General features: G+C 42.1%; 1 protein-coding gene across 1 annotated transcript in view; it reads left to right on the top strand.

Moving 5' to 3' along the window:
• The window catches only part of LOC126159270 (cyclin-dependent kinase-like 1), a 242,296-nt gene that overhangs the window by 174,414 nt on the left and 46,785 nt on the right, over positions 1-21,097 (top strand). The window contains exon 3 of the mRNA XM_049916506.1: positions 19,578-19,863. Coding sequence (XP_049772463.1) covers positions 19,578-19,863 — 286 coding nt within the window. The remainder of the gene's footprint in view (positions 1-19,577; positions 19,864-21,097) is intronic.

Genomic DNA, 21,097 nt, shown 5'->3' with positions numbered 1-21,097 from the left:
AGCTGTACCTGTACACGCCATCCAGGCTCTGTTTGACTCAATGCCCAGGCGTATCAAGGCCGTTATTACGGCCAGAGGTGGTTGTTCTGGGTACTGATTTCTCAGGATCTATGCAGCTAGATTGCGTGAAAATGTAATCACATGTCAGTTCTAGTATAATATATTTGTCCAATGAATACCCATTTATCATCTGCATTTCTTCTTGATGTAGCAATTTTAATGGCCAGTAATGTAGTTTATGTAAGGAAACAGAAGCTTTTGAAATGTGGTGCTACAGAAGAATGCTGAGGATTAGATGGGTAGATCATGTAACTAATGAGGAGGTACTGAATAGAATTGGGGATAAGAGGAATTTGTGGTACAACTTCACTAGAAGAAGGGATCGGTTGGTAGGGCACGTACTGAGACATCAAAGGACCACTAGTTTAGTACTAGAGGGAAGCGTGGAGGGTAAGAATCTTAGAGGGAGACCCAGATATGAATACATTAAGCATATGCAGAAGCATGGAGGTTGCAGTAGCTATTCGGAGATGAAGGGGCTTGCTCAGGATAGAGTATCACGGATAACTGCATCAAACCAGTCTTTGGATTCTAGACGGCGACGACAACAACAAGAATAACAATTGTAATTCAACAGCAACAGGTGAAACTGAAGATTACGAACTTGGAAAATGAGGTTTTGAGAAGGGCAGCTGGTTATAGACTACCTCATAAGACATAGAATAGAAAGATCAGACAGTAATCGGAACTTGAAAACGTAATTGAACAGATCAACGAGCATAGAAATAAATACCGAGATAATGCTACATGAATGAATGAAATCAGGACGTCCAAAATAATAACGAATGATTGACCAGTATGCAAAAGATCAGTAGATATACCAAGAAAGAGGTGGAAAGTGCGAACTGAAACCAACCACCGACAGCAGAGCTAGTGAAAAAGAGGAAGTAACAGACAAACGTCTAACACTTGAAGAAAGAAGAGGAATAATAATAAATCGTATCAAATTTTTGTAGCCACCTTTTCAAAGGATTATATTTTTCTCACTTCATTGCCCAGCATCTACGGAATCGGATTTTAAGCTGTTCGCAGGCAACAACGTCTGCACCTTGCGCACAGGTGCGGCCATGCCCAAAATACAGCCTTCGCGGTCCCCTAATAAATCTAACTTATTACTCAAAATTAATAACTCAATAAAATATGCCCAAATCAGCAATGTTGATGTGATAGACAATGTTATAAGTTCAAACTGTTCCTGTTTCGTCAAATGCTTTTTACATTTGTTTATGATCACTATTGATATTATCATTTCTTCCACAACCAAGTGGAATGCCTGAATTCTTTCTCCGATAAACGTGCCATTTCTGTACCTGGAGTTTTACTTGACATGTATCTCTTCAGTTTTGCATTCTATCTTTTGTGAGTAGTAGTGCTCAACAAAATTCAGATTTGAAATATCATCGGCCGATAGATCTTGCACTTAGTCGCTCTTGGTTTTTTTATATTAGTATAGATAATATACAACGATGTGTCAAAAGACATGGGGCAGCAATATGCCCTTACATTGATGGCGGCAGTATTACGTGCGCAAGGTATAAATAACCAGTACGTTAACGAAGTTCTCATTTTTTCAGATGATTTATGTGAAAAGACGTCCAACGTGATTACGGCCGCGCGATGGGAATTAAGAGACTTTGTATGCGGAGTGGTAGTTGGAGCTAGACGCATGGGACATTCTATTTGGGAAATCGTTAGGGAATTCAGTATTTCGAGATCCACAGTTCAGGAGTGTGATGAGAATACCAAATTTCAGGCGTTGCCACGGGCAACGCAGTGGTCGACGGCTTTCAGTTAACGACCGGGAGCAACGACATTTTTGTTGAGCGGTCAGTGCTAACAGACGAGCAACACTCCGTGACATAGCGGCGGAAATCATTGTGGGACGTACGATGAACGTATCCGATAGGACAGCGTGGCGAAATTTGGCGTTAATGGGCGATGGCACCAGACTAACGATACGAATGCCTTTGCTAATAGCACAACATCTCCTACAGAGCCTGTCCCGAGATGGACCATCATCGACTGGTAATCCTTGGCCTGGTCAGATGAATCACGATTTCAGTTGGTACGAGCTGATAGTACACGAGCTGATAGTAGGGATCGAGTGTGGTGCAGATCCCATGAAGCCATGGACCCAAGTTGTCAACAAGGTACTGTGCAAGCTGGTAGCGGCTCCATAATGGTGTGGGTTTTGTTTACGTAGAATGGACTGAGTCCTCCGATCAGACTGAACGATCATTGACTGGAAATGATTATATTCAGCTACTTGGAGGCATATGCAGCCACTCATGAACTTCACGTTAGCAAACAACGATGGTATTTTTCTCAATGACAGTGCGCCATGTCTCAGGACCATAATTGTTCACCATTGGTTTGAAAAATATTCTGGACAATCCGAGCGAGTGATCTGGGCACCCAGATTGCCCGACATAAATCACATCGAAGATTTATGGCACATTATCGAGAGGTCAGTTCGTGTACAAATTTCTATACCGACAACACTTCTGCAATTATGGAGGTCTGTAGGGGTAGTATGGCTCAGTATTTCTGTACGGGGCTTCCAGCGACTTGTTGAATTCATGCAATGTCGAGTTGCTGCACTAAGCCTGGAAAAAGGAGTTCACACACGATTTTAGGAAGTATCGCATGTGTTACGTTACGTCACTGTACATTTGCTGGAACATCTCCAGTTTGGTAGCTTTTGAACACGTGATTAATAGTCTTATTTACAGTAAAAAGTCAATGATTTTACTATTTGTAAGGTGTATCTTAGAAGTAAGGGGAGTTTTAAGCTTTTAGGGTCACAATTATTCATATGATAGACAATCCTATATGGAGTTTTTCGAGATGTATTAATGGTTGGAAATGGGAAATCAGTCTTTCAGTGACATATAGTAACCACTTAAACCATAGCAATGGCTTAAAATGACGACCGTCAGCCTAAATGCTTGCATTTCAGTCTCACTTAAAATTTTATACCGCCCTCCGAAATATCCCTGTTGCGTATTGTACAATGGCACAGGCCATTAGGATCCAAACGACCAGCATTTTTGGTAAACGCTTCATAATAAACTCTCTTGCATTTTTCGTAGGTTATTTACTATACAGGGTGTTACAAAAAGGTACGTCCAAAATTTTAGGAAACATTTCTCACACACAAATAAAGAAAAGATGTTATGTGGACATGTGTCCGGAAACACTTAATTTCCATGTTAGAGCTCATTTTAGTTTCTTGCACCTACGCTCAATGGAGCACGTTATCATGATTTCATACGGGATACTCTACCTGTGCTGCTAGAACATGTGCCTTTACAAGTAGAACACAACATGTGGTTCATGCACGATGGAGCTGCTGCACATTTCAGTCGAAGTGTTTGTACGCATCTCAACAACAGATTCGGTGACCGATGGATTGGTAGAGGCGGACCAATTCCATGGTACCGAGCGAGGTGGCGCAGTGGTTAGCACACTGGACTCGCATTCGGGAGGACAACGGTTCAATCCCGCGTGTGGCCATCCTGATTTAGGTTTTCCGTGATTTCCCTAAATCGCTCCAGGCAAATGCCGGGATGGTTCCTTTGAAAGGGCACGGCCGACTTCCTTCCCCATCCTTCCCTAATGCGATGAGACCGATGACCTCGCTGTCTGGTCTCCTTCCCCAAACAACCCAACCAATTCCATGGCCTCCACGCTCTCCTGACCGCAACCCTCTTGAATTTCATTTATGGGAGCATTTGAAAGCTCTTGTCTACGCAACCCCGGTACCAAATGTAGAGACTCTTCGTGCTCGTATTGTGGACGGCTGTGATACAATACGCCATTCTCCAGGGCTGCATCAGCGCATCAGGGATTCCATGCGACGGAGGGTGGATGCATGTACCCTCGCTAACGGAGGACATTTTGAACATTTCCTGTAACAAAGTGTTTGAAGTCACGCTGGTACGTTCTGTTGCTGTGTGTTTCCATTCCATGATTAATGTGATTTGAAGAGAAATAATAAAATGAGCTCTAACATGGAAAGTAATCGTTTCCGGACACATGTCCACATAACATATTTTCTTTCTTTGTGTGTGAGGAATGTTTCCTGAAAGTTTGGCCGTACCTTTTTGTAACACCCTGTATATGTACATGCTTTGCATAAAAATACTGTTTGGAGTCTTTTCCGTAATCTAATAGAGGTTTTCGGAAGTTAGTCTGCAGATTTAGTTTTCATGACGAAAAGCGCGTTAAACATGCAATGTGCTTTCAATATTGTGTGAAAGTAAACATCGGGTCACGCTGGATATCAGTGTGCTACCACAGATTTTATTTACTATTCACATTAGTCTGCTTGTCCAACTCACAACTACATTATCACCTTCCAACTTAACATAGCCTTAGTGCTGTGTTACTTACCAGTCTCTTACCACAACCAAGGTTTTAGTTGGCGGGGGTCTCCTTTCTATCACAGTCTAGCCGTTTCCTTTTAGTTTCTACTAGAGTTTTGTAGACGAACGACTTCTTGCTTTTAACACCACAGGAAGAAATCCACCGTGGGACACACTATAGCCGACAGTGTATTGTTTTCCAAGGCATGGCCACCTATTTCAAAGCAGGGATCCAAGCAGGTTACAAAATGCGCGCCTCGCACGCAGAGTACATTCAAGACGTCTTATAATCTGATATATTCAATCCCTACATTGTTTCTTTAACCTCTTTTGTCTATATAACTGCGGCCTAGAAGGCCTGGAACTTCCAAGATGTTTTGCTGTATTCTGTGAAGTCTTTTAGCTGCGCTAAAGTTCTTCTTAGGGATATATTAATTTCACCCCTTCAACTGCACTCTTCAAGTCTATACAATATACTGTTAATACGCTGTTAGTACTTGTTCTCATCTCTAAACGTAATTGTTAACCATTGTGACTGCAAGTATTAACAAATTAGTGTTTAATTCGAAGAATGACATCGTTTCCACCAGACTGTTGTTCTTATTTTAGCATTATCAGTTAGTTACGAGCTTTGCTCATTGTCCAGTGCATCTATAAACGTAATAACACAGCAGAATTAAATGGATACCAAGACATATGAAAGGTTCTAAAGTGCACTGCTGTGGTGTTTTCTCAAAAACAATGTGATTACTTACAACAGATGAATAAGTCAGGAGTTCATCACACGCAGGAGGCGGCTACACAGGTATCAGAGGCTGTGTGGCGTGGAGTGGGCGGCTTTTTGGGTTAGAGTGTCTCGGGAAAATACAAAAAGGGCTTCAGTCTTAAGGGGTGCAGTTCCAACGTAGTATAAAAGTTGTAAATTGTCGTAGCTGTGTTGGGAAAGTACCAGAGCTCCAAGCGGTAATAGAAAGCACTTACGCTCAAATCGTTATAGACACAGAAAGCTGGCTACAGCCGGAGATAAGTTTGGCCGAAGTTTTTGTGAAGAAAGTAACGGTATTCAGAAAGGATAGGCTAAACACAGTTGGCGGTGGCGTGTTTACTGCTGTTAGAAGTACTTTATCTTGTAACGAAACTGAAGCAGATAGTTCCTGTGAGGTATTTTGGGCACAGGTCGTTCTTGGCAACCGGAATAAAATAATAATTTTATCCTTTTACCGACTTCCAGCTCGGACGATGCAATTGCTGAAAAGTTCAAAGAAAACTTGAGTTTAATTTCAAACACGTATTAGACTCATACAATTATAGTTGGTGGTGACTTTAATTTACCCTCGATGTGTTGGTGAAAACAGGTGTTTCAATTACGAGATACGCATAAACATCATCCAAAATCGTGCTAAATGCATTCTCTGAAAATTATTTGGAGCAGTTAGTTCATGTGCCCACGTGAATATTAAACCGTTGTGAAAACACGCTTGACCTCTTATCCACAGCTAATGATGAGCTAATACCGTGCATCAAAATAGATACAGAGATTAGTGAACACAGGGCAGTCGTAGAAAGACTGAATACTGTAACCCCAAAATCTTCCAAAAATAAACGAAAGATAAACCTATTCGAAAAAGCAGAAAAAATTCACTTGACGCCTTCCTGAGAGGCAACTTCACTCCTTCCAAATTAACTGTGTGAGTGTAGATCAGATGTGACTTAAATTCAAAGAAATAGTATCGACAGCAGTTGAGATTTACATATATTAAATAAATGGGCCAGAACACTGTGGCGGGAAGAACGAAAAAGGCATGCCAAATTTTAATGAATGTAAAATCTCCAAGGTTGATGATCTTTTACAAATGCTCGTAATTGATTACAGAAGCTCGTAATTTAGCGGAGACATCAATGCCGTAGAAAATCCAAAGAGATTCTGGTCGTATGTAAAGTATGCTAGCGGCAAGACACAGATAGTGCCTTCTCTGCGCGGTAACAATGGAATTACTATCGACGACAGTGCTGCGAAAGCTGAGTTATTAAACACAGCCCTTCGAAATCGCTTCACCAAAGAATCCGAAGTAAATATTCCAGAACTCGAATCAAGAACAGCTGCCAAAATGAATAACTTGGAAGTAGATTTCCTTGGAGTAGTGAAGCAACTTAAATCAATAAAAGCAAGGCTTCTGGTCAAGACTATACCAATCAGCTACCTTATAGAGTAAGCTGATGCAATAGCTCCATACTTAACAATCATATACAACCGCTTGCTTGACGAAAGATCCGTACCCAAAGACCGCAAAGTTGCACAGACCACACCAATATTCAAGAAAGGTAGCAGGAGTAATCCACTAAATTACAGGTCCGTATCAAGCTTGTCCACCCTCTTTTGGAGTACTGCTGTGCAGTCTGGGATGCTTACCAGAAGTAAATCCAGAAACGTCAACGAAGAGCAGCACGTTTTGTATTACTGCGAAATAGGTGAGAGGGAGTCACCGATATATACAGGGTTTGGGATGGACACCTTTGAAAGAAAGTTTTTCTTCTCACGAAATTTGAGTCACCAATTTTTTCTCCGAACGCGAAAATATTTGTTGACACCGACCTACATAGGGAGGAACGATCATCATAATAAAATATGGGAAATCTGGGCTCGCACGGAAAGATTCATGTATTCGTTTCTTGCGCGCGCTGTGCGAGAGTGGAATAATAGAGAATTATTGTGAAGATGGTTCAATGAAGCCTCTGCCAGTATCCATGTAGATGTAGATGTAGATACATGAACTTCTGTAAGTGGTATGAGGTAAGCGTCAGCATACATAATGAGATTTTCACTCTGCAGCAGAGTGTGCTCTGATATGACACTTCGTGGAGGTTGAAACTATTTGGCGGTCCGAGACTCGAACTCGGGACCGGTCCGGCACATAGTTTTAATCTGCCAGGAAGTGTCGGAGTACATAATTGATGCACAGTTGTATGCAGTGCGGTAGTAAAGCGTTTTAAATTTGAACCTCCATTTAATTCTAGTGTTTTCTTATGTTTATAGTAGCTCTTGGCAACGAGCAAAGTTCGAAATTAGCTAGTAGTACTTAATAAAGTGCTGTTTCAGAATAACAGCCTCTTGGAAACATTATCAAACTTCAAACCTGTCGAGGCTGGGGCGGTATTTTTCCTATCTGATACCTTCAGTGTTTTGATGAGGAAGCCTCTATTTATTGAATTATATGATTTTCTTAAAATGAACAAATATTAGTACCAACTTTTAACTTGAAATTTTTACCTATCTCATTATTTATTTAATATTTACAGTTGTTCTTTGCACTGTATCTATTACTTCTAAACGCAACTTGATAGTTCCTGATTTGTTTATCTACTAGAGGATTTAGAATGTGCAGAACAGGTTTCGTAAAGATAGTGTATTCTAATGATATATTTCGTAGTCTAATGATATATGATGATTCCTCTGTAAATACTGATGTCTGTTTTGTCCTATTTATTTATGATGTGAGTGAATTAATGCAACCTCTCAGTTTTTTGGGATTATTTAGGTGTCTCAGAAGTTATGCAGTATTTCTGTTATAATTTTCACACCCAAATCTCAACTAGGTTCTAGAATTTATGCTATAAGGCCGCCTTCACCTGGGAATTTGTTGTGTTTTAATTGTTTGATGTAACTTCGAAAGGTTGCAAGCCCGAGTAATTCTATAGCAGGGTTGTTGTTGGTAAAACATTACGTACAATATATTTGCATAGCAATCGCGATGCGCGTAAGGTGACTGTTGACGACGTATTTATTACCTTATAACCAACTGAAGTAAAAACGTTCTTACGCTTTTCTTTTTCGCTAATTCCTACGGCACCAAACGTCAGAAACGGGTTTCTTTATTAGCGCTTTATCGATTTACCGCTCCGCCACGCCACTCGGAGATCTTTATCCTGCACGAAGGTTGTTGCGATAAGGTTCTATAATTATGCTTACTGTATTTTTTCGTGCACCTTTGCTTCATGCTTTTTTACACGAATTTTAATTCTCTTGGTTTTGTTTTATGCAGGTTAAAACGATTTCACAGTATTTGCACGTTTCAGAAGGTTTAATAACACCTTTGGTGACGGAAGAGGATTTTCGAAAAAGAAATTCGCATCTGCATCTGCATCTACGTATGCACATGTACTCGGCGAGTAATTGCCCGGTGTGTGGTAGGAGGTACATTGAATATTGGAGTAATTTCACCTCCCTCCAGTCGCATTTGCGTTAGGTTTTGGCATCCCAGTGCATAGCCTGCCGTTGTGGCCGAGCGGTTCTAAGCGCTTCAGTCTGGAACCGCGCGACGCTACGGTCGCAGGTTCGAATCCTTCCTCGGGCATGGATGTGTGTGATGTCCTTAGTTAGGTTTAAGTAGTTCTAAGTTCAAGGGGACTGATGACCTCATATGTAAATTCCCATAGTGCTCAGAGCCATTTGAACCATTTGAACCCATTGCATACGCCGGATTTCTTTAATTTTACTATCATAGTCAATTCTCGAGATATACCTTGGATTAAATAATAGGTCTCTTGATTTATAGTGCAGTGCTAACTGCCAGAATGTCCACAGTGAGACGCTCCATGATGTACAGAGCTGTTGTTGTAGGGTCTCCCATTACAGACTATGATTTCTGTGATGCTCTCGCGAAGACAAACAAACCCTCGACGTATTCTGCAGCTCTTCTGTAAATTATCTCCAGCTTCTCCCTTGACACAACGTGATACGATCACAGACCAAGAAAAAATACACAAGAATAGGTCGGGCAAAACATTTTTCTTTTGTTTTCTGCGATTTATTTTAAAGTTTAATTACACTTCAGATAAATAGGCGTGGTATTTGCCTTCTCCATGGATACATTATGTGTCGTTACACCTTACATCGTAACGTAAAACTACGAATGATTACAGTGTCTAGCCACTGTTTGTGTAATTAAATGCTATCGAGTATTTTGTCTGTTTACACGCATTTCGTTTAATTTTTTTACATTGACTGTCGTTGTATTAAGCGTAGACCATATCCTCTGCATTTCATGACAACTGTGTAATGAAATGAACCACTTTACGTAATTGCATCGTTCGCGAAATGCCGCACTGAGCTAATGAATTTGCCTGCCAGTTCGTATAGCGCTAGTAGCAGTGATATTCTTAGACTATTTAGTTTGGTTGACAACCTGCTGACCTTTACAGGGGGCTTTCCCGAAGGCAAGTGACGAAACGACAATCTATATTCAACTATCTATTGCACAAACAGTGTTCTGCGTTCGGAGAGCAAAGTGACTTTCACAGAATTGTGGTGTTGACAACTGTAGAAGAATATTATTATTAGCAGAGCACAAGTATCCTCTACAAATCCATAAATTTATGTATTTATTTATCGTATGACATAAATTAAGCGTTTTTGATTCACGAGAGTAGCTGTAGATGTAGAAAGATTACTAGACTACTGCACTTCAATAATTCAACACAGTCCTCTAGCATAGGTGTAGGCATAGTTTTTCACTGCTAGTATATCTTCGAAAGGACGTTTGTAGGCACGTATGAGGCATGTTGATAGAACGTGAGCAGATTTGTTGTTCCGCACCACAGTCACAAGATAGTGATGTTGTCCCGCTTGTGGAAGGCGTTTGCACGTTTTCTATGGCCCGTTCGGATACGGTTCAGGGTAGTCCAAATTGCCCTAGGCTGGTCAAGTCCAGAGGATTTCTCCTGCATCCAAGGAAGTTTATCAACACCGTTTCCACTCATCGATGGCTTGCATTCATTTTCAGCAAGAAACCTGTCTATGATAAGAGTGGGATGTCTTGAGCTTAAACTTTTTTTGCTCCACAGGAAATTCATCGTTAAATATTGGAGCGTCGGTGTTGTCAAAAATCTTCTGGTATTCACGTAGTGACGCACTCATCTGTTTGATATCAGCAGGTGAATGTGACCCAAAATGGATAACCACTATGTGGTAGTAGATCGTACCTGACCCACAAACAGTGCGCCTGGATTCGTTAAGTTGTACATCTGTCTTTTTCACATTCACACAGAGAGACACACAGCACTCTGCTGTTGAACATACTAATCTCTGTGTCGAAGCGATTCTTTTTAGGACCCTCCAGCTATAAACAATTGACTTCAAGATTTGTAAAATTAATAGTGAGGGAATAAGTAAATCATAGAGCCAAATATAATAGAGGATTTTATCAAACTGACCACAGAGAGAGAGAAGACTATCGTTTTATAGAAGAATTTTTGAGAAATTGGCTCTAAAGCGAACGTTGATAGATTACGGATACAGAGTGAATTCCGTAAATTTTAATGTAGGGCTATATGACCTAGCGTTACGTTTTCTCTCGCAATATTTTGTGTATGAAAAATATTGATCAACTTAGTGGCTGAAATTCAAAATTGAGCTGCAGGGTCCTGTATTGCTAGCTGAGTGAAAAGATTCTATGATCTTAGGGGGAGAAACGTATAACATTTTTAATAGGACTGTGCCTTGGAAAGCAATGTCATACTCAAGCGAATCTTCGGGCTGCTGGCTATTATATTTTTCTATTCTTTTCCGTATAAATGAGTCGGAAGACTAATGTTAAGGTTCTTGCCTATCGACGAATGCTTGCTGGAACGATATGTGAATATACTGAACAATCATCTTGACGACAAAGTCTTTCGAATTGATAGGCCGCGTCATATACCTCTTTACTCGTCTTCACTGCTCGAAGTTTCGACCTCTTTGGTGGGGCCTTCTTCACTATTCCACTGCCGGTTCTGGATGGCTAAACAATGACGAAAGACAGTGTCGCATTCACGTATAAAAAGCTATATTCCCGCACTTTTTCGGAGAGATAAAAAACGTCGTATGACTAGTGCCTCACATCGGGTAGACCGTTCGCAGGGTGCAAGTCTTTCGATTTGACGCCACTTCGACGACTTGCGCGTCGATGGGGATGAAATGATGACGATTAGGACAATACAACACACAGTCCCTGAGCAGAGAAAATCTCCGACACTGCCGGGAATCGAACCCGGGCCCTTAGGACTGACATTCTGTCGCGCTGACGACTTTTTTTGGTAGACCTCATTTTGATCTATATTGTTCGTTGAATTTGTTCGGAGCGGATGTCCGATGATACCCGTTCAGGTTCTTTGTTGATCCGTTCACTCAGTTTTTTTTTTTATTACAGAGGGTAGCTAACCCTCTGACCGAGCACGCTGAGCTATCGCGCCGGCATCGCTCAGCTACCGGGGGCGGACTTCGGAGAAACGGAGTTACTGGGTAAAACTCTTCGGTAGGACCGTCGTAATTAGGTAAATACTGAAAGCAGATGTTGCCATAGAGGGTGAAACCAATATATTATCGTCTTTGTTCCGTTCCAGTTTCCCTGGTAATTGATTTTTTTTCCCCTCTAGGCACGGCTGCATGTTTACTTCCGGGAGATAGTGTGTCACGAAGATGGAAGTCTGTAATCATCATCTCTATTGAAACTGTTTTCATTCTTCGATATTTCAGTTACTTCGCGGGCTTTCCGCCTGCAGTTATTTCTTTCTTTGGTTAGCGCGCTTATGTTCTTAAAATGAATAGCTGACCAAATTCTTCTTGGTGCTCCGTAGCGGCCCAGTGTGGCATTCGTGTTATTTAACATGTTCTTTTACTGTTCTTCCTGTATCGTCGATATATACTTTACAACAGCTACACGTCACTTCTCATACTCTCACAGTATGGAGGCGGCCATATACGTCGATTGCAGTTCGGAGCAAGTCTTTAATCTTGTGTTGACTGAGAAACATATCTCTTAATCAAATCTTCGGTAAGATTTTGCCTGTAGAGCTGGTTACTCTAGACACAACCCGTAACGTAACACAATGAGCAGCAGATACCTCGTTCTTATTGTTTGCTTAATTATTATTGTTTTTTTGCCCGCATCTCGTGGTCGTGCGGTAGCGTTCTCGCTTCCCACGCCCGAGTTCCCGGGTTCGATTCCCGGCGGGGTCAGGGATTTTCTCTGCCTCGTGATGGCTGGGTGTTGTGTGCTGTCCTTAGGTTAGTTAGGTTTAAGTAGTTCTAAGTTCTAGGGGACTGATGACCACAGATGTATGTTAAGTCCCATAGTGCTCAGAACCAACCATTATTATTGTTTTTATTTGAAGATTCTATTTACAGAAAGATGTTACAGCTGTTGGCCGTCAATATTTTCTTAAGGAAATCTAGCATTGATAGCAAGCTGTAACTGTCACTGGTGCGGGATGCAAGCGAAGACAGAGTGTTCAGAGCAGATGGGTTCTGGGCTGGGTATGGTGCTAAGCGGCGTCTAAATACCTGTCTGAGTTGTAACTTTTCTATAAAATATGGGCAGTGAATAAGTTTGAAGAGGAATTTGACGTTGTCCAACGACTTATTCTATCATCAATGCTACCGGACACGAAAGCCTGGAGACATATATATCATACTGTTTGTCCGAAACTTACTATCAGATGTAACGATTTACGACCCGCTCTCATAGCTTCAATGATGGTGGTAAAACCCGAGGTGAATAGATATCCTAGTCGGTTAGAGCTTTACCTGTGAAATAAAAGGCCCTAGACGTGGCCCAACACACAGTTTGAATCTGTTAGAAAGTTTCACAGCAGCGTAAACCTCATTCCAGAGTGAAATGCTGATTTTGGAAACTTTAAAAAATGGTTCAAATGGCATTAAGCACTATGGGACTTAACATCTGAGATCATCAGTCCCCTAGACTTAGAACTACTTAATCCTAACTAACCTAAGGATATCACACACATCGATGCCCAAGGCAGGATTCGAACCTGCGACCGTAGCTGCAGCGCGGTTCCGGACTGAAGCGCCTAGAACCGCTTGACCATGGAAACTTTATTTCAGTTGATGTAGAATTCCTATAGTTCATAATACTTTGGAACAGTATGAATATTTTTCTCGCTAGTTTAATAATTCTTTCATTCTTAGAATGTTCGTGTTTCGATTCGATATTCTGGCTAAGAATGTTATTTTTACTTCTGAAATATCGACCATTTCTTGAATTGAGGATTCTGTTTTTCTTTGTCATCAGTGTTCTGACTAACTTGATGTGTCTCGACACAACCTCCTCTCCTTTTCCAATCTCTTCATCTCACAATAGCACTTACGTCCAACATTCTCATTTATTTGTTGGATATATTACAGTCTCTGTCTTCCTTACAGTTTTTACCCTCGGTTGCTCTGTCTGCTTCCATGGAAAAATGGTTCAAATCGCTCTGAGCACTATGGGACTTAACATCTGACGTCATCAGTCCCCTAGAACGTAGAACTACTTAAACCTAACTAACCTAAGGACATCACACAACACCCAGTCATCACGAGGCAGAGAAAATCCCTGACCCCGCCGGGAATCGAACCCGGGAACCCGGGAGTGGGAAGCGAGAACGCTACCGCACGACCACTTCCATGGAAGTTATTCTCTAATATTGGATGGCCTACCATCCTGTGCCTCCTTATTGTCAATGTTGTCCATATGTTCCACTCCTCGACAGTTCTCTGGAGAACCTCCTCATGTCTTAGCTTATGCGTCCACGTAATTTTCAACATTTTTCTACAGCACCGCATCTCAAACGCCTCGATTCTCTTCTTCTCTTTTTTTCTCACAGTCCATGTTTCACTACCATGCAATTCAGTGCTTCAAACTAAACAGAAATTTCATCCTCAAATTCTCCACCGAAAGGGGGGGGGGGGGGGCAGCATGCTCTGTACGCACAGAACGGTACTGGTGCATTGCAACAGAGGCTCGGTGTGGTGACCACCAACGTTGTTAGAGTTACAGACGTTGTACCTACGAAGCACGTTCTCGTACGTACTCTTCACCCCACCTGATGTCTCTTCAATGTCTAGTGCAGCGGCCACAGCTCGTGCCAGCAGAGTTTGCTCTGTCTCTACAGGAGTGTCGTAAATTTGCATACGACCGCAAAGATGTAGTCATACGAGTTAAATTCGGCAGTCACGGCAGCCACGGATGGATCACCACGACCCATCCATTTTTCCCCATATAGTCTGTTGAGATGTCTCCCAACAGCACGTGAGATGTAATGGGGTGAACCATCACGCTGAAATCACATAATCTGACGGGCTTTCCAGAACGAGTCCAATACGTTTTCTAGGAAAATAAATTATGCGGGACCAGTTAGCTTGAGTGGAAGGAAGTACGGTCCAGTCACATGATCGTCCGGAATTCCTGCCAAAACGTGAATATCAAACGTGTCTGAACGTGCGAGGAAGGACTGTTTCCGTCAGCCCACAAATGGTCAAATTCAGAACTCAGTCACTAGTGTACTTACATTCATCTGTGAACGTGGAAACAGGGGTGTGTCGATGCAGCAGTGTCGGAATTACGTGCATTAGGTGACACGTTGTGAAAATCGGCTGGACCCATAGCGTGTACCCTTTATACGTGGCACTGATCTAATTGTTGCTCACGCAGAACGTCCCAGACGAGACCGTGACTAAAACCCATCGCACGCGCCAGTGTTCGAGTACTCGTCGACGGGTTCTCTTAAACACGATGTAAATTCTGGCGAGCTGCGTTGCCGTGGAGCACCACAATCCTGTTTCACGGAGCCGCTGCGTAATTTGGGCAAAAAGTTTGTGCGATTGTGTACTACATTGCGGAAAATGTTTGTGTTATAGTTGACTAGCAGCTCTTCCGTTACCTCGAGCGTCGCCATACACAAGCTGCATGCCTGAGTATTCCGAAAACCCGTACCGAACCATGTTTACAGTATCGGTGACGCACAGGCGCTGAAAAGATCTTGGTAATTTGTGGTAAGGTACTATGGTGCCAAACTGCTGAGGTCGTCGGTAACTAGACTTACACACAACTTAATCTAACTTAGGATAAGGACAACACACATCCATGACCGAGGGAGGACTCGAACGTCCGACGGGAGGAGCCGCGCGAACCGTGACCCCGCGCGGCATTGAGTAGGTATCGCAGCAAGACAGACGTCAAGTGTCATCAGGTGACTATCTGACGCAGTACACGACATTCTATCTACCCTAGTGACACCTGGACAAGCTGAGACTTTTTTTTCCCTCAGCAGACGTAGAATCTTTACACATCTGAACTAAAACCGTCATAGAACGGTTGTTGTTGTTGTTTTGGTCTTCAGTCCAGAGACTGGTTTGATGCAGCTCTCCATGCTACTCTATCCTGTGCAAGCTTCTTCATCTCCCAGTACCTACTGCAACCTACATCCTTCTGAATCTGTTTAGTGTACTCATCCCTTGGTCTCCCTCTACGAGTTTTACCCTCCACGCTGCCCTCCAACACTAAATTGGTGATCCCTTCATGCCTCAGAACATGTCCTACCAAGCGATCCCTTCTTCTAGTCAAGTTGTGCCATAAATTTCTCTTCTCTCCAGTTCTATTCAATACCTCCTCATTAGTTATGTGATCTATCCATCTAATCTTCAGCATTCTTCTGTAGCACCACATTTCGAAAGCTTCTATTCTCTTGTTATCTAAACTATTAATCGTCCACGTTTCACTTCCATACATGGCTACACTCCATACAAATACTTTCAGAAACGACTTCCTGACACTTAAATCTAAACTCGATGTTAACAAATTTCTCTTCTTCAGAAACGCTTTCCTTGCCATTGCCAGTCTACACTTTATACCCTCTCTACTTCGACCATCATCAGTTATTTTGCTCCCCAAATGGCAAAACTCCTTTACTGCTTTAAGAGTCTCATATCCTAATGTAATTCCAGCAGCATCACCCGACTTAATTCCACTACATTCCATTATCCTAGTTTTGCTTTTGTTGATGTTCATCTTATATCCTCCTTTCAAGACATTGTCCATTCCGTTAAAGTGCTCTTCCAGGTCCTTTGCTGTCTCTGACAGACTTACAATGCCATCGGCGAACCTCAAAGTTTTTATTTCTTCTCCATGGATTTTAATACCTACTCTGAATATTTCTTTTGTTTCCTTTACTGCTTGGTCAATATACAGATTGAATAGCATCGGGGAGAGGCTACAACCCTGTCTCACTCCTTCCCAACCACTGCTTCCCTTTCATATCCGTCGATTGTTATAACTGCCATCTGGTTTCTGTACAAATTGTAAATAGCCTTTCTCTCCCTGTATTTGACACCTGCCACCTTCAGAATTTGGAAGAGTGTATTCCAGTCAACATTGTCAAAAGCTTTCTCTAAGTCTACAAATGCTAGAAACGTAGGTTTGCCTTTCCTTAATCTATTTTATAAAAAATGGTTCATATGCCTCTGAGCACTATGGGACTTAACATCTGAGGTCATCAGTGCCCTAGAACTTAGAACTACTTAAACCTAACTAACCTAAGGACATCCCACACATCCATGCCCGAGGAAGGATTCGAACCTGCGACCGTAGCAGCAGCGCGGTTCCAGACTGAAGCGCCTAGAACCGCTAGGCCATAACGGCCGGCAATCTGTTTTCCAAGATAAGTCATAGGGTCAGTATTGCCTCACGTGTTCCAACATTCCTGCGGAATGCAAACTGATCTTCCCCGAGGTCCACTTCTACCAGTTTTTCCATTCGTCTGTAAAGAATTCGTCCTGAGACTGGTTTGATGCAGCTCTCCACGCTACTCTATCCTGTGCAAGCTTCTTCATCTCCCAGTACCTACTGCAACCGACATCCTTCTGAATCTGCTCAGTGTATTCATCTCTTGGTCTCCCTCTACGATTTTTACCCTCCACGCTGCCCTCCAATACTAAATTTGTGATCCCTTGATGCCTCAGAACATGTCCTACCAACCGATCCCTTCTTCTAGTCAAGTTGTGCCACAAACTCCTCTTCTCCCCAATCCTATGCAGTACCTCCTCATTAGTTATGTGATCTACCCATCTAATCTTCAGCATTCTTCTGTACCACCACATTTCGAAAGCTTCTATTCTCTTCTTGTCCAAACTAGTTATCGTCCATGTTTCACTTCCATACATGGCTACACTCCATACATATACTTTCAGAAACGACTTCCTGACACTTAAATCTATACCTGATGTTAACATTCTTCAGAAACGCTTTCCTTGCCATTGCCAATTTACATTTTATATCCTCTCTACTTCGACCATCATCAGTTATTTTTCTCCCCAAATAGCAAAACTCCTTTACTGCTTTAAGTGTCTCATTTCCTAATCTAATTCCCTCAGCATCACCCGACTTAATTCGACTACATTCCATTATCCTCGTTTTGCTTTTCTTGATGTTCATCTTATATCCTCCTTTTAAGACACTGTACATTCCGTTGAAGTGCTCTTCCAAGTCCTTTGCTGTCTCTGACAGAATTACAATGTCATCGGCGAACCTCAACGTTTTTATTTCTTCTCCATGGATTTTAATACCTACTCCGAATTTTTCTTTTGTTTCCTTTAATGCTTGCTGAATATACAGATTGAATAACATCGGGGAGAGGCTACAACCCTGTCTCACTCTCTTCCCAACCACTGCTTCCCTTTCGTACCCCTCAACTCTTATAACTGCCATCTGGTTTCTGTACAAATTGTAAATAGCCTTTCGCTCCCTGTATTTTACTCCTGCCACCTTCAGAATTTGAAAGAGAGTATTCCAGTCAACATTGTCAAAAGCTTTCTCTAAGTCTAGAAATGCTAGAAAAGTAGGTTTGCCTTTTCTTAATCTAGCTTCTAAAATAAGTCGTAGGGTCAGTATTGCCTCACGTGTCCCCATATTTCTACGGAATCCAAACTGATCTTGCCCAAGGTCGGCTTCTACCAGTTTTTTCATTCGTCTGTAAAGAATTCGTGTTAGTATTTTGCAGCCGTGACTTATTAAACTGATAGTTCGGTAATTTTCACATCTGTCAACGCCTGCTTTCTTTGGGATTGGAATTATTATATTCTTCTTGAAGTCTGAGGGTATTTCGTCTGTCTCATACATTTTGCTCACCAGGTGGTAGAGTTTTGTCGGGACTGGCTCTCCCAAGGCCGTCAGTAGTTCTAATGGAATGTTGTCTACTCTTGGGGCCTTGTTTCGACTCAGGTCTTCTGTCAAACTCTTCACGCAGTATCGTATCTCCCATTTCATCTTCATCTACATCTTCTTCCATTTCCATAATATTGTCCTCAAGTACATCGCCCTTGCACAGACCCTCTATATACTCTTTCCACCTCTCTGCTTTCCCTTCTTTGCTTAGAACTGGGTTTCCATCTGAGCTCTTGATATTCATACAAGTCGTTCTCTTTCTCCAAAGGTCTCTTTACTTTTCCTGTAGGCAGTATCTATCTTACCTTTAGTGAGATAAGCCTCTACATTTGTCCTCTAGCCATGCCTGATTAGCCATTTTGCACTTCCTGTCGATCTCATTTTTGAGACGTTTGTATTCCTTTTTGCCTGCTTCATTTACTGCATTTTTATATTTTCTCCTTTCGTCAATTAAATTCAATATTTCTTCTGTTACCCAAGGATTTCTACTAGCCCTCGTCTTTTTACCTACTTGATCGTCTGCTGCCTTCACTACTTCATCCCTCAGAGGTACCCATTCCTCTTCTACTGTTGCTGCCTTCACTACTTCATCCCTCAGAGGTACCCATTCCTCTTCTACTGTATTTCTTTCCCCCATTCCTATCAATTATTCCCTTATGCTCTCCCTGAAACTCTGTACAACGTCTGGTTTAGTCAGTTTATCCAGGTCCCACCTCCTTAAATTCCCACCTTTTTGCAGTTTCTTCAGTTTTAATCTACAGTTCATAACCAACAGATTGTGGTCCGAGTCCACATCTGCCCCTGGAAATGTCTTACAATTTAAAACCTGGTTCCTAAAGCTCTGTCTTACCATTATATAACCTATCTGAAACCTTTTAGTATCTCCAGGGTTCTTCCATGTATACAACCTTCAGCCATATGCACATTGATTTGCGACCCTGGGAGCTATCTTTTGGTTAAATGAGCAGAGTTTCAGAACTAAGCTTCAGATGTTGCTGAAAAAGATATTTTACAATCAGTAATATGTGAGCAGGTGAAGTTGATTTTTGTGTTGGGGTCTGAGGTTAGTTTCTCGTGCTGTCTGTAGAGCCTGGAGCACCCGAACTCGGTGCAGGCGTTAGGGACTAGCGCATAAGAGGTGGGAGTGAACTGAGCGAGTTTGGGGTGGTGTGCGCAGAGCCTGAAGCACCCGAACCTGGTGAACCTGGTGGAGGTGTTCCGGCGCAAGCGCCGGCTGCACCTGGTGTTCGAGTTCTGCGAGCGCACGCTGCTGGCCGAGCTGGAGCGCCACCCGCAGGGCCTGTCGGAGGCGGAGTCTCGCCAGCTCTCCTTCCAGCTGCTCACCGCCGTCGCCTACTGCCACGCCCAGGGCGCCATCCACCGCGACATCAAGCCCGAGAACATCCTGCTCACCGCCTCGGGCGTCCTCAAGCTCTGCGACTTCGGCTTCGCGAGGCTCACCAGTGAGTACGCCGAGCGCCCTCTCACAAGTACCATAGTGCCAGATTCACAGGCACACTACATTTCATCTCTTCAGTTAGAAGACTATTACAGAATGTAGGTCTACTCTTGCGATCATTTCTTACTTCTTCCAGAGCTTTTCAGTCTAACCACGTCTTGATATTGCGAAATGTACGCTGATGCAATAAACGTAACTATTGTCATTTCAGCTGGCTGTTGTCTATGAAATTTACAAGTCTTTTATGATAAAAAGTGTTCATCACTTTTTTATTTAAATGTTATTGCCAGTTTCGGTCGAATTTGCCCAACCTTAGTTCCAAAACTAAAACAAAGAAAAATTAAAAAAACTTTGGTTCTGTCATATAATCTATTTATAGTAATATGTGAAAGAGCTATATATGCAAATGTATCATGTTACAGATATATGCTTGCTGCCACAGGCTCAAGGAGGCATCAGCGTTTACGACAGATATTTCGTGATAGCGTTCTGTTTCAGCAGAAACAAACTGTGTGTTTGTTGACGTGCGGTTTTCCGTTAATACTTCATTCATTACAAAGGATACAATATGAATACTATGTGTTAAAAATAGCAATTTTAAAAATGAAACTTCTCTTATACATTAGGGTTGTTTCGTTACCAGGAGCGTCTGAGATATTTGTATTCACTAAATAATGTAACTAAAACTGAAAGAGATATCAATAGAAATCTCTTACGATAATGAGATAGGGGAGCGACCCAAGTAGATTGTTAACGATGTACTGAGAAACAGAATGACTTGGAATGCAATTTCATAGAAAGACGCCGATAAGGCTAATAAAGAGCGTGACTAATGGGACTCGCATAGAAATACAACTTTTAGATTATTTGTCTATTGCATGAAGAAAAAAATGGTTCAAATGGCTCTGAGCACTATGGAACTTAAATCCTGAGATCATCAGTCCCCTACAACTTAGAACTACTTAAACCTAACTAACCTAAGTACATCACACACATCCATGCCCGAGGCAAGCGGTCGCGCGGTTCCAGACTGTAGCGCCTAGAACCGCTATTGCATGAAGAGTTACAGTGAAAATGGGGAACAAATAGAAGAGACAATTGAACATTATTCACGTTGTTATCTCAAAGCTGACACTACGACTACAGCCATAGTGAGGCGTCTTCCACAGAACTGAATGTATTGCGATTTAAGGAATTGCAAGTTAAGGCTTGGATTTCTGAGATAATTAATCCGTCTG

Source organism: Schistocerca cancellata, chromosome 1 (assembly GCF_023864275.1).
Source record: "Schistocerca cancellata isolate TAMUIC-IGC-003103 chromosome 1, iqSchCanc2.1, whole genome shotgun sequence".
NCBI lineage: Eukaryota > Metazoa > Arthropoda > Insecta > Orthoptera > Acrididae > Schistocerca > Schistocerca cancellata.
Note: the sequence above shows the minus strand (reverse complement) of the source record. Positions and strands in the feature narration are given on the sequence as shown.